Source organism: Ostrea edulis, chromosome 5 (genome assembly GCF_947568905.1).
Source record: "Ostrea edulis chromosome 5, xbOstEdul1.1, whole genome shotgun sequence".
NCBI lineage: Eukaryota > Metazoa > Mollusca > Bivalvia > Ostreida > Ostreidae > Ostrea > Ostrea edulis.
Genome location: NC_079168.1, coordinates 12,267,512 through 12,283,596, shown reverse-complemented (window position 1 = coordinate 12,283,596; position 16,085 = coordinate 12,267,512). Strand labels below are relative to the sequence as shown.

The 16,085-nt window shown below is 34.9% G+C and overlaps 1 protein-coding gene across 4 annotated transcripts; it reads left to right on the top strand.

The window, feature by feature from the left end:
* LOC125651514 (tyrosyl-DNA phosphodiesterase 1-like) lies at window positions 1-13,312 on the top strand. Of its 4 annotated transcripts, none has more exons than XM_056166741.1 (16): window positions 4-87; window positions 2,628-3,195; window positions 3,395-3,607; window positions 3,728-3,771; window positions 4,498-4,553; window positions 4,741-4,837; window positions 6,482-6,516; window positions 6,742-6,834; window positions 7,033-7,203; window positions 7,336-7,597; window positions 8,022-8,137; window positions 9,926-10,010; window positions 10,119-10,141; window positions 10,361-10,463; window positions 12,994-13,096; window positions 13,194-13,312. In XM_056166741.1, the coding sequence occupies exons 2-16, from the start codon at window positions 2,655-2,657 to the stop codon at window positions 13,265-13,267; spliced, it is 2,016 nt and encodes a 671-aa protein (XP_056022716.1). In that variant the 5' UTR covers window positions 4-87; window positions 2,628-2,654; the 3' UTR covers window positions 13,268-13,312. The 4 variants fall into 4 exon arrangements, with proteins under 4 accessions (XP_048736100.2, XP_056022716.1, XP_056022717.1 ...); XM_056166742.1 differs by lacking the exon at window positions 10,119-10,141 and adding an exon at window positions 10,062-10,084; XM_048880143.2 differs by lacking the exon at window positions 10,119-10,141 and having other exon boundaries at window positions 1-87; window positions 9,926-10,033.
* The last annotated feature ends 2,773 nt before the right edge of the window (window positions 13,313-16,085 follow it).

Genomic DNA, 16,085 nt, shown 5'->3' with positions numbered 1-16,085 from the left:
TGACTTACTTACTGACAATAGTGAAACCCAATTTTAGTTTTATTTTCAATTTAGCTGGAAAAGTTACTCGGCTGCTAGGCCTTCTAGGTATTACAGATTTAAGATCTTTTCTTTTCAAATTATGGATAGTGCTAAGTGCTGTTTTAATTACAATGATTATCTTTCGAGTCATGCCCAGTACCCGTTTTAAAAATCGTGTTAAAAATTGCTTACATTAAGGATGTATGCTACACCAGAGAAATTTGATATGGATGAAAAGTGGAGGATATGTAGATCTACAACAATATATTAAAATTGAAAACTTTCAAATTTACTTTATTTAGTTAAAAAATGCAGTTTTAGTTGAAAACAATATAAGAAAACTTCAAAACCCCTGCTGGACTGGAACTCGAACACGCGATCTACAGTTCAGTAGTCGACATGCTAAGCTACTCAGCTAGGCGAGAATTTTTTAAATGAATCCACAAATATTGCTGATATTTATATTTTCATCCATGTTTTAAAAGGAAGTCAGCGATTGTGACGATGTAGAGTACCTCCTTAATTGATTAAATTGTTAAAAGAGAGAGTGCCATTATTTCACAGGATTCTAAGTAGTAGTGATGAAACGATTGTCGCTGACAATCAATTGTCGATCATTTTTGGCTCTTCGATTCCGATTATCGATTCTATTTTCATAATAGATTATCGCCTGTACACTAATTAATATCTAATCCAAGATTCATCTGACTGTTAATCCCACTTTTATATCGAGACATGTGCGGGGGAAAGTCAGAGTGGACTCCACATTGAAAAGTGGGAATTCAGTGACACCAGCTAGTGTGTATGCTGCATATATCCATAAAACTAAATAGAAATAACCCCAAAAATAATAGACATTGTTAACTACATGTAAATACCGATTATATCGATCATTGGTCAAAACAGTTCTTCCGATTATTATCGATTATGAAATTTTCCCGATTTTTCAACACCACTAAGTAGTGGCTACATACAAATAAGTAATAAACTTTTAGTACTATAGGAGAGGAGAAAATCCATGGCTGAATTGGATATCGAACCCCAGTTACCCGGGAACCCTGCATTACTAGTCTGGTGCTCTAAATACTGAGCTATCCAGGCCAATATCTACAGTTCATATAACCCTAACTACTACATTCTTCTCTCCTTTGATTTTTCTTCTCTGTCGAAGACACAACACAGGTTTTTTTCGCCCCTGACAGGACAACCTGCAGTGCAGGGTTGTCAACGACACCAACTTTTTGCGTTTTTTGAATATTTTTCATTTTTGATGTTAAACATTAAAAATCTAACTCATTTAATGTTGACAGCCTACCAGTGAAATGTTTAATTCTGTAATTTAAAGGATCTTAATTTTGCACAGTCACAAATTGAAGTTTTGGATGACACATTTTACCTAAAGAATACTTAATGAAATGTGATAGATATAATAAAACTAGATCAATATCCATTTCTTTTGAAAACTTCATAAACAATAACAAATTGCAATCTTTGTTTACAAAACAAGCAACAAACTCTCTAAAATGAGCTTCTGTGATAAAATATAGCCTTAATTTTTTGGTGAAACCTTTTCAACGCATTAGACAGTAGATTTTAATCATTTAACAGGGAAAAACAAGATGTGTGGGGGTGGGGGGAATCGTGAATCAATCCCTTTAACAAGTAACGAATAAAAGAGTAGTGAAACATTTAGGTCTACAGGTCTGTATTGAGATACACATAATTGTATGTACAGTTGTAGTATCAAGCTTATGTAAGGGTTATTCCTGTGATTTTATCAGGTTTTACACATACAAACAACTTCTGAATGCGAAGGGTCAAAAGTATGAATTTTCAGAGGCAAAGTCGAGAGTGACATGAATCTTGCGTATGTGTTGTGCATGATTTTGTCTGAAAATTATCATATATCAAAATTGTAGTCAAACCTTTTTTATCCTGGTGTCTTTAGAGGTGAAAAATAGCAAAGATTAAGAAATCTAAAGTTGATAAAGTGGATTATGCTTCAGAAACATGTGCCTACGGTTGTGTCTTTTGTGATGCAATAATTGCTTTAGTTTCAATACATTGATTTTCTCCAGATGGTGTAAGATATATTTTCATAAATCTGAGAAATTAAAAAATATTTTGGACTAGTTTGTTGAAGGCCTCAGTATACAAATGATAAAGTGGTTTGAAATGAATGGGAGGAGTATGATGGACCATAGTGTGTACCTCAGAGTTCATCCTATAAAAAAGCAGTGTCAACCTGTCGCATATTTTGGGGAAGAGGTCATTTGTTTTGTAATTTGCTGCAGATGCATCTTCTCTAACCAAGGGTTTTCGTGCCATTTTGCTCCCCATTTTTATTTTCATTACATTTGTGGGGAGCAGAGTGGACTGAAAACCCTTGGCTAGTGAAGATGCAGGTGATAATTTTTTTTGTATTTTAGTATGTGAAACAAGATTGTCATCTTCACAAGCCAAATGTCAGATTCACTTACTCTCATGAGATGAGGGTAAGCAATTCGGACACTTGGCTTGTGAAGATGCAAGATTGTGTACCTCTAGATGTGTTTTGGTGCATTTATAGATTTAAGCTGAATTACTTATTGTTTTAATTGCTAAAGAGGAACACAAAGTGAAGAAAAGGGAAAATGTCAGACACCGATTCGGATGCCACCATTGAACCAGATCCAAGTGACTGGGATTCACCACTTTTCTGTAATCCTTCTCCTACAAAACCGACATTTCCAAAACGACAGTCTACAAATCACCAACTTTCAGATTCTGAGGACGAGGAGCCAAAGTCTGTGATGAAACAGCCTGCAACAATTCGTCGACAAAATACACAAGATTTTCTCAGTGGAAGGACTTCTCCAAAGTTACTTAAGAAGGTAAACAAACATGTTATGGCATATTCACCTATTTCAACTTCACAAAAGGATAAAAATTCTTCAGAATTTAAAAAAACCAGTGATCAGAACAATTCAGCCAGGGGTGGGAAATCAGGAGCAAGTAAAAGTGTTCCAGAGACGAGAGTAAAAGATTGTCCATCTTTAAAAAGAAAACATTCTTCAAGTGACAGTTCTAGCAGAGGTTTAGTACAAAGTGCTTGTCAGTCCATACCTCCTTGTCAATATGGCTCAAACTGTTACAGGAAAAACCCTGCTCATTTCAAGGAATTCTCACATCCATGTAAGTTTTCTGTAATTTGGAAAGTTTTATATTATTAAAGCTAAAAATTCATGTACATTTATTAATTTTCAGAGATTTGATAGCAATTGTCCTCAGTTTATCCATTTTGTACATGTTAATCATGAAGCATCTTTAAAAATTTTTACTTTATGTTCATTAGAAGAGTCGCAAGTAAACTGATTAATATAATTATTATTAGCACCAGCTGATGATGATGGTGCTGCGAGTGGAAGCAAAACCAGACAGGGACCAGTGTCTCCTCCAATGAAAAGACAGAAGACAGGAACCATGGCACTTACCTCAAAGGAACCAGTGGCTGTCTTTGATCATGCTCAACCAATGAGCTTCTTTCTTACAAAGGTTAATGGAATCTCTAGTGAATACAATGGTGCTTTTACAATGAGTCTCAAAGGTATATATATATATCTGATGTTGAATGTGATAAAATCTAAATTGATGATTTTCCTCATACACAAATACATTCCACTTTACTGAATTGAAAAACGTTTTAAAAAACAAAATTATTTTCCAGACATTTTATCAGAAAGCATGGGCAATTTGCAAGAGTCTTGTCAGGTAATGTTATTTCAACGATTCTTGTGTATTGTATAGGCCATTCAATCTACCAATAGCAAAGGTTTAGCACTGACCTCAGTCAAATTGCAAAAGAAAACATTCTTGTGTAATTTTCTCACAAAGTATGTCACAAATCACCATGAAAAATGACTCTCTTTGATTGCAATAGGAATTGATGAATTTCTGTGAGAATTAGTAAAGATAGGGGAAGTAATTCTGTCAATCATGGCTAACATTTGCACAAATTTACTTGCAAATAATGCTTAGATATTGAATAGGATGTGCAAAAAAGTTCCTTACTTTTAAGTATCAAGAAAATGTCTCATTGTACCTGTGAAAATAATTGATTCCATTGCATGTCCTCAGTTTTTGTTCAAAGGAAACCAAATATAGGTAAATTCAGCAGGATTGGTGAGAGAGTTACACCCCTTGTCTAAAGTAAATGTCATAGGAATCTGTAATATCTTAAATCATGTTTTCCTCATGTTGGATTTTGGTCAGTATTTTACCAAAAAGTATAATTTGTGTATTCTAGAATCTTATTTATCACACATTGACTGTGCTAGTGCATTTAACGTTTAATTTGCATCCCAACAACTTGCTTATTTGATCAATGTTATAAGATAGGAGTTCATTTCATGAAATAAAAACTTTTATTTTACAACCTGTACAATATTACTTCTTATCTATATACTTGTTTTCTTGATTGTCTTTTTGTATTGGCAGTTCAACTATATGTTTGAAATTCCATGGCTAATGCAGCAATACCCAGCATCATTTAAGTAAGAGATCTATCATTAAATACTACTGACACATACATGAAATACACCCACATTCAAAAAGTATATGATATATTTATGTCTTCTAAGACGTGCAGAAAAGCAGGTCCTTTGATATAAGACATACAAGAACAGTAAAAGTAACATGTTCTGACTAGTAAATAAATCACGGTTAGTGTATGTGTTTCAGACAGAAGCCTCTGCTTTGTGTTCATGGATTTCAGGGAGGACAGAAAGCAGGGTTAGAGGCCGATGCTAGGAAATTCACCAACATCAAGTTCTGTCAGGTAAGTGTGATAGGAAAACAGGGAAATTTATCAACATCAAGTTCTGTCGGTAGATGTGATAGGAAAACAGAAATTTATCAATACAAGTTCTGTCAGGCAGGTGTTATAGGAAATCAGGGAAATTTATCAACATCAAGTTCTGTCAGGTAAGTGTTATAGGAAAACAGGGAAATTTATCAACATCAAGTTCTGTCAGGTAGGTGTGATAGGAAAACAGGGAAATTTACCAACATCAAGGTCTGTCAGGTAAGTGTTATAGGAAAATGGAAATTTACCAACATCAAGTTCTGTCAGGTAGGTGTGATTGGAAAACAGGGAAATTTGTAAGTGTTATAGGAAATGAGGGAAAATTATCAACATCAAGTTCTGTCAGGTAAGTGTTATAGGAAAACAGGGAAATTTATCAACATCAAGTTCTGTCGGTAGATGTGATTGGAAAACAGAAATTTATCAATGCAAGTTCTGTCAGGCAGGTGTTATAGTAAATCAGGGAAATTTATCAACACCAAGTTCTGTCAGGTAAAGTGTTATAGGAAAACAGAAATTTACCAACATCAAGTTCTGTCAGGTAAGTGTTATAGGAAAACGGAAATTTACCAACATCAAGTTCTGTCAGGTAGGTGTGATTGGAAAACAGGGAAATTTGTAAGTGTTATGGGAAATGAGGGAAAATTATCAATATCAAGTTCTGTCAGGTAAGTGTTATAGGAAAACAGGGAATTTATCAACATCAAGTTCTGTCGGTAGATGTGATTGGAAAACAGAAATTTATCAATGCAAGTTCTGTCAGGCAGGTGTTATAGGAAATCAGGGAAATTTATCAACACCAAGTTCTGTCAGGTAAAGTGTTATAGGAAAACAGAAATTTACCAACACCAAGTTCTGTCGGGCAGATGTTAAAGGAAAACAGGGAAATTTAATAAGTGTTATAGGAAAATAGGGAAATTTATAAACACCAATTTCTGTCAGGTAGGTGTTATAGGAAAACAGGGAAATTTATCAACATCAAGCTCTCTCAGGTAGGTGTTACAGGAAAACAGGGAAATTTATCAACACCAAGCTCTGTCAGGTAGGTGTTACAGGAAAACAGGGAAATTTAACAACACCAAGCTCTGTCAGGTATGTGTGATAGGAAAACAGGGAAATTTATCAACACCAGGCTCTGTCAGGAAAGTGTTATAAGAAACATTGTCAGATAGATGTTGTAGAAAACTATTGTATATTATAGAAAATGAAATGTGTATAAATTAAATTTAACGTTTTGATTAAATCTTGCACATTTTGAAATTTCTAATTGACTCATTTCATTCCTTGCTTAAATAAAAGAAAATGCTTAAAATATTCTAAATTTGATATACAAAAGATATTTAAAAAAAAAAATTAATGGGTATCAAATTTTATGGCTTTGCCAAAAACTTCAAATTCAGTAGTGCATATATTCATGGACAGCTTAACATTGCAAACTCTTCTTTAAAATAGAAATTTATACTTTAAATAGTAGATCCATTTAAGCATGAAATCATATTAAATGCCAATGAACTGTTTTCTTACACATTTTGTTTTGTTTTTACTCTTTTAGTAAATGAGTAACAAATACATTTATGATATACTTCTCGGATAAGATTTTATTCGGTTTTATTGTAGGCAAGATTGGAAATGCCATATGGAACACATCACACGCAAGTGTCTTGATACATTTTATCTGTTTTGGGGTGTTTTTTTTATAGTGTTATTTCAAAAGTATTGAATTTTTATGAATTAAACCATAAAAATGGAATTAAAAGATAAAACAGCTTGCAGATTGTAATGAAAATCGGAGGGGGAAAAATCCCCAATTTGCTTTGATTTGAATAATGTAAGGGCATTACTTACTCTGTAGAGTAAACAGTTTTTCTTGTTGACAGGAAAATGATGTTTCTGTTGTATGACAATGGACTTAGAGTTGTGATTCATACAGCAAACCTGATAGAGAGGGACTGGCATCAGAAAACTCAAGGGTAGGTAAGCAGACACGGACAGCAATAAAAAGTTATGTTACACTGGGTACTTCTGTATATAGTATATATATATACATACATCCCTGGTTAGACAGGTAAGACTTCTATGTATAGAACAGTATGTATATATATATGTCCATAGTTAGACAGGTAAGATGCTGTGTTCACTAGAATGAGAAAGCATGAAAACTTTTGCAGGATTTGGATAAGCCCAGTCTTTCCAAAGCTGAAATCTGGCCCATCTCTAACACAGGGTGACTCCCCTACTCATTTCAAGAGGGATCTTCTACAGTACGTAACAGCTTACAAAGCCTACCAGTTAAAGGATTGGCAGGACCACATTGCCAGGCATGATTTGTCCACTGCGAAGTAAGATTTCAGCCGGAGAGTGTATTTTCCATCCACAAGTTTTTACGAAAATTAGAATCGTAAATAGCAGATATTGTATGCACTTGTACACTTTTTAAATGAAAGGTATCTCAACAAGTTCTTACCTTGTAGCGTTTTCATTGTGGGTTCAGTGCCAGGCAGACATATGGCAGACAAGAAGCATTGTTTTGGTCACATGAAGCTCAGAAAACTTCTACATGACCATGGTCCCCTCAAGGAGCAGGCATCAAAATGGCCAGTCATTGGGCAGTTTTCCAGCATTGGTTCACTGGGAGCCTCCAAAGAAAACTGGCTGTCCGTGGAATTTCTGCAGTCCCTAGCAACCGTGAAAGGGACCAGCAGTATTCCACTGGCCTCTGTGCCACTGAAACTGGTTCGTTCATTTGTATGTAGATTACATTTCCAATGTTTTTCCCTTTGATATCTTTACATATTGTAATGATGGTCATTTCCTCATGAATGTGATGCAGTTATGAACAGTGTACAGATGAATCTTGATAAGTATAGTGTGTCTATTTTAACGTCTGGGAATTCTTACAGAAATGATAGTAGAAAATAAGTTTCATTTTTGAAAATACATGAGGGTATGAACTGCATTGCTTTACATCGGCTAAAGAAGTATACTGCATGAAGCATTGCAGTTCATGCCTCATGTATTTTCAAAAATGAAATTTATTTTTTGCATATAATATTAGGTAAACATGTGCACAATGCTCTTCAGTTAAAAGAGCTTAATGGATGTGGAAATCTTTTAACTTTGTTCTATCCCATTGAAATTGTTTATTTCTCATTTCCAGATATTTCCATCTGTTGACAATGTGAGAACCAGTTTAGAAGGCTACCCAGCAGGAGGCTCCATTCCTTACAGTATCAATGTTGCTAAGAAACAGCCCTGGCTTCAGACCTATTTCCAGTAAGTATCAGAATAAAACAGAAGCTGTCTGAACTCTGACAACCATGCTGTCTTATTGGGCATCTTTTATCTTTTGAAATTGAAGGTGATGAGAATGATATCAGGCAAATATCATAAAATCTAATAGAGATTAATCTGTTTTTCTTTAGGGCTATTCCAGAAATAAATACATGGGGGGGTCGGGAGGCACCTTTTGTATATACCAAGCACCCATAAAAAAAAATAAAAAATTACCCCATGACCCATCAAATTAATAAACTCATTTTACAATGACCCATCTAATAAAAAAAAAAACTAACCAGACCCACCACAAAAATATTTTTAAAAATGAAAACGGTAAAAATCTCGCGAGGTTTTCGGGACAAACATTCTAGTCAATGACGCGGTAATGCCTGTGCGACATTGTATCACAGTAGTTCTGAAGAAACGATGTCACATCAACAATCAAAGGCATCTATGGCGGGAATGTTGGAAAGATTGGGAGTCCAAACGATGCTATTATCATGAAATGGGTATGGATATGTTTTTCCACGAATCATTCATCTTCTAATGGAGCCCGCGCCCGGAGGCCTCTATATCACCATCACACCGACTGATAAATATAATGCATCGGTACCCTCGTATAAATCAACTAAGGTTTGCCTATTTTTATTAGAAAACGGAATACCTATTGGTTTCAAAATATTCCCAAAATCGATGCACTGTAAACTGTAATAATCTACAGAACAGAGTTCGCCGCCATCACGTCCAAAGGGACCCTACTAAACGCGCCTCTAATTTGAAGAGTGCTGTAATGGAAAAGTTATTCGCTGCAAAGAGCGACAACTCGAATAGTTCTATGTTACTTCCGATTTCCGATTTCGAAAGCAGCATTTCGAAAGCACGTTTTCAATTTTCCCTCCGACGTTTTGTAACCAACACGACAAGAGTGACAATAAAAATATTCTGAAAACTCAACACCCACGTGGCACAAAATAAAACAATAGAAACTACCCACTACCCATAATAAATATTTTTTTAACAGTCCAACCACGGACCAATTAAAATATGAAAAAATACGACCACCCACACAAAAAAATATCGTTTGCCGCCCGACCCCCCCATTTGATCATTTCTGGAACAGCCCTTACTTCAAACATATGCATTTGAAAATTTCGTACCAGAATGTTTAATATTATGCCAAAAACATTTTCCCTGAATGATCTCCTGCAAGCACTACGCTGTGTAAGTGGACTACTGAATAATTTCAGAGGGATACAGTTAATTGTAGGACCTTCATCATTTGTATTATGCCATGTAGATGTGTTAAGTTGTATAGTTTGTTTGCTTATGATACTAATGGAGAAAAAATATTCTTGTCATTATTTTCTGTAGTTGGACTTTATCATATACAATGTACAATTATAATTCACAAACATGAAACCATCACACACTTAAACCTTAACACTTTAGTTAGAATTAATTAATTTAAGGATATCATTTTGTGTCACTCAAATTTTTCATTTGCAATAAAGAGCTTCATAAATATACATGTATATTATGTTGTGGTTTTAATACTTTCCTGAAAAATATTTACAACACCAACCAAAAAAATGTCCTGCAGAAAAGTTGAAAACAAATTAGCAGCTGTTTCATAGCTCTCTGGGAAAATATTGTGATAGACCAGGTCTAATTGGTCCCAGTATTTTCCCAGAGCTACAGGTCTGCAGTTATGTACAAATATGAGTAGAGTACTCCTTTAAAATAAAACATTATTTACTGTGTATTTGAATATCTTGCTGATTTCAGTCAGTGGAGGTCGGAGGGTAGAGGAAGAAACCGGGCCATGCCTCACATTAAGACGTACTGTCGTCCCTCCCCTGACTGGGGGGAGGTTGCATGGTTTCTTGTGACAAGGTAAGTTACCTCCCCTGACTGGGGGGAGGCTGCATGGTTTCTTGTGACAAGGTAAGCTACCTCCCCTGAGGGGGAGGGGGGGGAGGCTGCATGGTTTCTTGTGACAAGGTAAGTTTCTAATAAACATCTTTAATGTTTGTGTGTAAATTTTCACTGTCAACAAAACACCTGTCTTTTGAAGTTTCCTTCAAATTTCAAGAAAATCAGAGGTCAGTCTTGTCTTTCACTGATAATTGTTTCTACAGTGCTTACAGCTTATTTGGTTATAGTTCTTTTCAAAGGAATTAATGAAATATTTCATCTGTCATTTTGAAAATGTTCTTTTAGTTCAAACTTATCAAAAGCTGCCTGGGGAGCTTTGGAAAAGAAGGGGAGTCAGCTGATGATACGGTCCTTTGAAATAGGAGTGCTGTTTGTGCCTCAATTCTTGGTAAATACTGTTGTACACCAAATTTTAGTTGTGGACAAAAACTATTCTCAAGTTTCATGAAGACTTCTAGTACTAACCTTTCTTTTGCTATATGCATTTTTTGGCTCAATCACAAATACTGTGAAACATTTTGAATTAAAATAAATAAATAAATAAATGTTTATTCGGTATATACATACATACAAACATACATACATGTACATAAGTACTAACCCATGAAAGCTCGAAAGTTTATTTCCAATGGGGTCCTTTGATGCACGGATGTTTGCTCTAGGGGGTCATTTATGTGGGAGGAAACCGGAGTACCCGAAGGAAACCCATGTGTCCAAAGCAAACGACCACCATATTCTCTCACATACAACCACTACAGATCATGGGGATCAAACTCGGGTCGCAGTGGTGAGAAGTGAGAGCACTACCTCTGCACTACCCAGACACCCAATTAGATGGGATTCTGGATTAGGCAGGATGAAGGATTAAATAGTATAAAAAATATGTTTAAAAGGAGAATTGGGAATAAAATGGGGTCAGAATTGACAGTGAAACAGTTTATAAAGGTGTGGGATTAGACAGGTCTGACTGTATCATGTTTCACAGGCATGGTTCACATTAGCTATTCACAGGCATGGTTCACATTAGCTATTCACAGGCATGGTTCACATTAGCTATTCACAGACATGGTTCACATTAGCTATTCACAGCATGGTTCACATTAGCTATTCACAGGCATGGTTCATATTAGCTATTCACAGGCATGGTTCACATTAGCTATTCACAGACATGGTTCACATTACCTATTCACAGACATGGTTCACATTACCTATTCACAGACATGGTTCACATTACCTATTCACAGACATGGTTCACATTACCTATTCACAGGCATGGTTCACATTAGCTATTCACAGGCATGGTTCATATTAGCTATTCACAGGCATGGTTCACATTAGCTATTCACAGGCATGGTTCACATTAGCTATTCACAGGCATGGTTCATATTAGCTATTCACAGGCATGGTTCACATTACCTATTCACAGACATGGTTCACATTACCTATTCACAGACATGGTTCACATTAGCTATTCACAGGCATGGTTCACATTAGCTATTCACAGACATGGTTCACATTACCTATTCACAGACATGGTTCACATTAGCTATTCACAGGCATGGTTCACATTAGCTATTCACAGGCATGGTTCACATTAGCTATTCACAGGCATGGTTCACATTAGCTATTCACAGGCATGTTGATATATTATAAGAGGAGTTGATATAAGTGCATATGTACTTGTTTTCTAATCTAAAAAATTCTAATGATAGGTACTTAAGTTTTTGTTTCTTTGAAATAAATACAGTGTAAACTAATATAGTACCCCAACTGAAATATCTGCAGGTAAATCGTGTTCTGCAAATAGAACAGCTTGGTGTAATAGAATGTGTTAGAGTATGTGTGTAAGGCAAAGAAACAAATCAGTTGTTTTAGATTGTGTCATTGTGAAGTCTTATGATTTATAGAAATAGAATGTGTTAGAGTATGTGTGTAAGGCAAAGAAACAAATTAGTTGTTTTAGATTGTGTCATTGTGAAGTCTTATAATTTATAGAAATAGAGAATTTGTGTGTAAGGCAAAGAAACAAATCAATTGTTTTAGATTGTGCCATAGTGAAGTCTTTTTTAATTTATAATAATAAATTGTAATTCCGTTGGTTTATTTGACTATCAACATTCTTTATATTGTATAAAGTAAGTTGCTGTGTGATGTCACATGATATCCTAGGAATCACTCACAATATATTTGGCTCCTTTGTCTCCATTTTGTTACTATTATTCTGGCAATATTGCTCCGCAACATATAAAATTCAAATTTTTATGCCCCCGCAATGAAATGGCAGGAACATATAGTGTTACCCTTTCCCATCCTTCCATCTTAATTCAGTTTCCGTTCATTATCTCTGCTTCAGATGAACATACTCAACTGAAATTTAGCATATTGATGTAGCATGAGAATATTCAAATGAAGTTGTTATTAGTTTTGGTTGAGTAATTCATGACAGAGTTGTGCCCCTTGAACTAAGAAAATTTCAAACAACTCAGTTTCTGCTTATTATCTCAGTCATACATGGATATTTTGAATTGAAATTTGGAATATGGGTATATCATGAAAATCCACAGGTCAGTTACATGTATGGGTCCGGTTGGGTAGTTATGACCCATAGAGGGGCATTTGTGTCAAGGAACGAAAGTAATTTCTACTCATTTTGTTTGATGTAAAGTTGGGACGTTTACACTTCTTTATAAACCGCTTCAAAAATTAAATTGTGAAACTGCCCCAGTGTACTTTATATCATGTAACATGAGTAAAAATTACTTTCATTCCGTAACATGAGTAAAAATTACTTTCATTCCGTAACATGAGTAAAAATTACTTTCATTCCGTAACATGAGTAAAAATTACTTTCATTCCTTAAATAACTTTCAAGGAGTGGTCTACATAGGTATTTGTACTCCAGTTTTTATTGTTTTAAGAATGGAAAGTCAGTGTTCAAGTGCTCAAGTAAGCTGAGAGATGCTGAACAGAAGTCATTTGTTCTTCCGTACGATCTTCCTCCGAGGGCATATACCAAAGAAGGTAAAGTTTTGTTGCCAAGTATTTTGTCCATTCTCTTTTTCCAGAGGAGCCTGAGGAGGTTTGTGTTGCTTAATTGATATCCTACTGTGTGTTTCAGATGAACCCTGGATATGGGACATCGCACATAAAGAGTTACCAGATTCCAATGGAAATATGTGGTGCCCAAGTTAACATGGCTAACTGCTAAATTTCTTAATGTGTTCATAAACTCTAAAATATATATATATATATATATATATATATATATATATATATATATATATAGAATGTATTTATTTATGGTGTATGAAATGAATGCATTTTGCTGAAATTGAGTGTTTTTATTTATTTGTGTCTAATCGATCACATTTATTTAGTAATTAATAATAATTTATTTAATACTCTGACCAAGGAAGATAACAAGGGAGTGAATGCTCAGGGTGACATGCTATACCACCAAATTAGATCGTGTAGAGGTCTTGCAGTGATATGATATTTATGACTGCACAGAAAAGAATTAACACATTGAGACTGGAAACTTCAGGGCTGCATGCAAGATTGTAGCGGCTAGCCTAGGGGCTAGGTATTGTGGCTGTTTGTACCATTTTAAAATTTGTCGTGTTTTCGTTATTTCGGGACGAAAAATCGCTAAATATTATTTTGTTTTCTCTTCACTTTGAAATAACAAAAAAGACGATAAATAGTAAAATGGCACAAATCAGCCATCATACCTAGCCCCTAGGAAAGTCGCTACAATCTTGAACGCAGCCCAGTGTTTGAATTATTGTTTAGTTGAATCTCTGATGGTAACCTATGGTAGTCACTGTCTGTCAGCACTTTTTATAGTACATGATAACTACAGTTTCCTTGGGAAGATTTTCATAAATTCCATGCATAATAGATGGATAAGGCAGACGAAGATCCCTTTTGATTTTCAGATTTATTGTCTTTGTTGTTACAGAGTTATGGGACTTAGAGAATTTTTTTTTTATTGATATGATAATAGTGCTTTCTATGGCACACAATAACTTGAGATTACTTGAGAAGTTTTACATAGAATTTAAAGGTAGTGCTTATATTGGGAAGAGGAAGACCCCTTTTGATTTTCAGATTACGGAGTCATAGGACTTCCAATTTTTCCATTTAAAAAAATTGATTGCGGGGTCCTTTCTAACTTGTTAGGTCACCTGAATCATTCAGGTGACCTATTGCTATCTGTTTTTGTCCGTCGCCGTTCGTCATGCGTCGTGCGTTAACATTTGAACATTTTCAGCTTCTTCTCTGAAACCCCTGAACCAATTTCAACCAATTTTGGCATATAGCATCTGTGGGTGGAGGGGAACAAAAATTGGTCCCCCTGGGGCCTGAGGGGCGGGGCAAAAACCATCAAAATGAGTGTAATTTTAAAAAATCTTCTTTACTCCTGGACATCAAGAAGCCAAACTGTGGGCATAATTATAATGAGCGTTGAGCCCTCTACCAAAATTGTGAAATTCATGGCCCCTGGGGCAGGGGTTCTTGTGTTAGGGTGGGGCTCTATTTGTCATATAGTGAAAATGTAGAAATTCTTTGAAAATCTTCTTATATTGGTTTTATCTAAGGAGTAAATAACCCTTTTCTTTATGATGTCTCAGACCTAGGTTTTTTAAAAAGGATTATTGATTGAACATAAAAATGACACATGTACTTCATGACCACATAGCTATTCAATGTTTCTTCCATCCAAAAGTAAAATTCTTATATTTAAACACAAACCTAATTCAAACATTGGAAGGTTGTTACATGATACTCAGGTGACCTATAAGGCCCCTGAGCCTCTTGTTTATGTTGCTTTCAATGAATTGCACAGTGACTGCATGTGCATCACTGTTTTAGGAGGGTTATTTCAAAAACTAATATTGAATCGGGCTAAAAATGACTAGCACAGGAGAAAAAAGACTATACACTGTTAAATGAGAGATGATTTCAGGGAAAAATATGCCAGATGCAAATAGAATTGTGCCCCTGAGTTGAGATGTTGACAGAAATATAGATGGAAATAAAGAATGGCAACCCTGGGTTGTCTCGCAAGGTAAAAGGTACTCTAATTGATAGTTCTTCTTATGGACATATACATCTATGTTCATTCAATTTTGTTTATTCTTATTATGCAGCTTATTCACTAATACCGAAGCCGATTGGGACTAATAGTTTCCCATCCATCTGTTACAACTTAGTTTTCTGAACCTTTTTCACCTGCTTTGATTCAGGAAGCTGAAATTTGGTATGTGATTTGCTAATGTATGTTTGCAGATCCAGTTCAAGTTTTGTCACATAGGTGAATAATTTTTCAAGATTTATGGGACTTTGTACTGAATATAGTTTTCCAGATGATTTTTCCCCAATATACTTTAACTTTGGAATCAGAAATTTGATATGATGTTCTCTAATGAGTAGATAAAGATCAATATTTACATTAAAGGGACTGATTCACAATTTTCCCCAAAATTTTCTTTTTCACATTTAATGATAAAAATCTACTGTCTAATGTGTTTAAAAGATTTCACATAAAAATTAGGTTATACATTATCATAGAAGCTCATTTTAGAAAGTATAGTATTTGTTATGTAAACAAAAATTGTGGTATGTTATTGTTTACAAAATTTTCAAAAGAAATGGATATCGATCCAAGTTTATTATATCTTTCACATTTCAAGCATTTTTGGGGTAAATGTGTCATCTAAAAGTTAAAATTTGTGACTTTGCAAAATTAAGATGCTTTATGTTACAAAATCAATATTTCACTTGTTGTTTGTATACATAAAAAGACTCCAGTCTTTGTTTATATAACACAGATTTAAGGCTACGTTATTGCTTGTATTCAGAAGGTCAAACTTTTGGCTGTCAACATTAAATGAGTTATATTTTTAATGTTTACCATCAAAAATGAAAAAATATTTTTATCAAAAATCGTGAACCAGTCCCTGTAACTCTGTTCTCCCCATAACATTCTTACTAACTGAATGTGAAG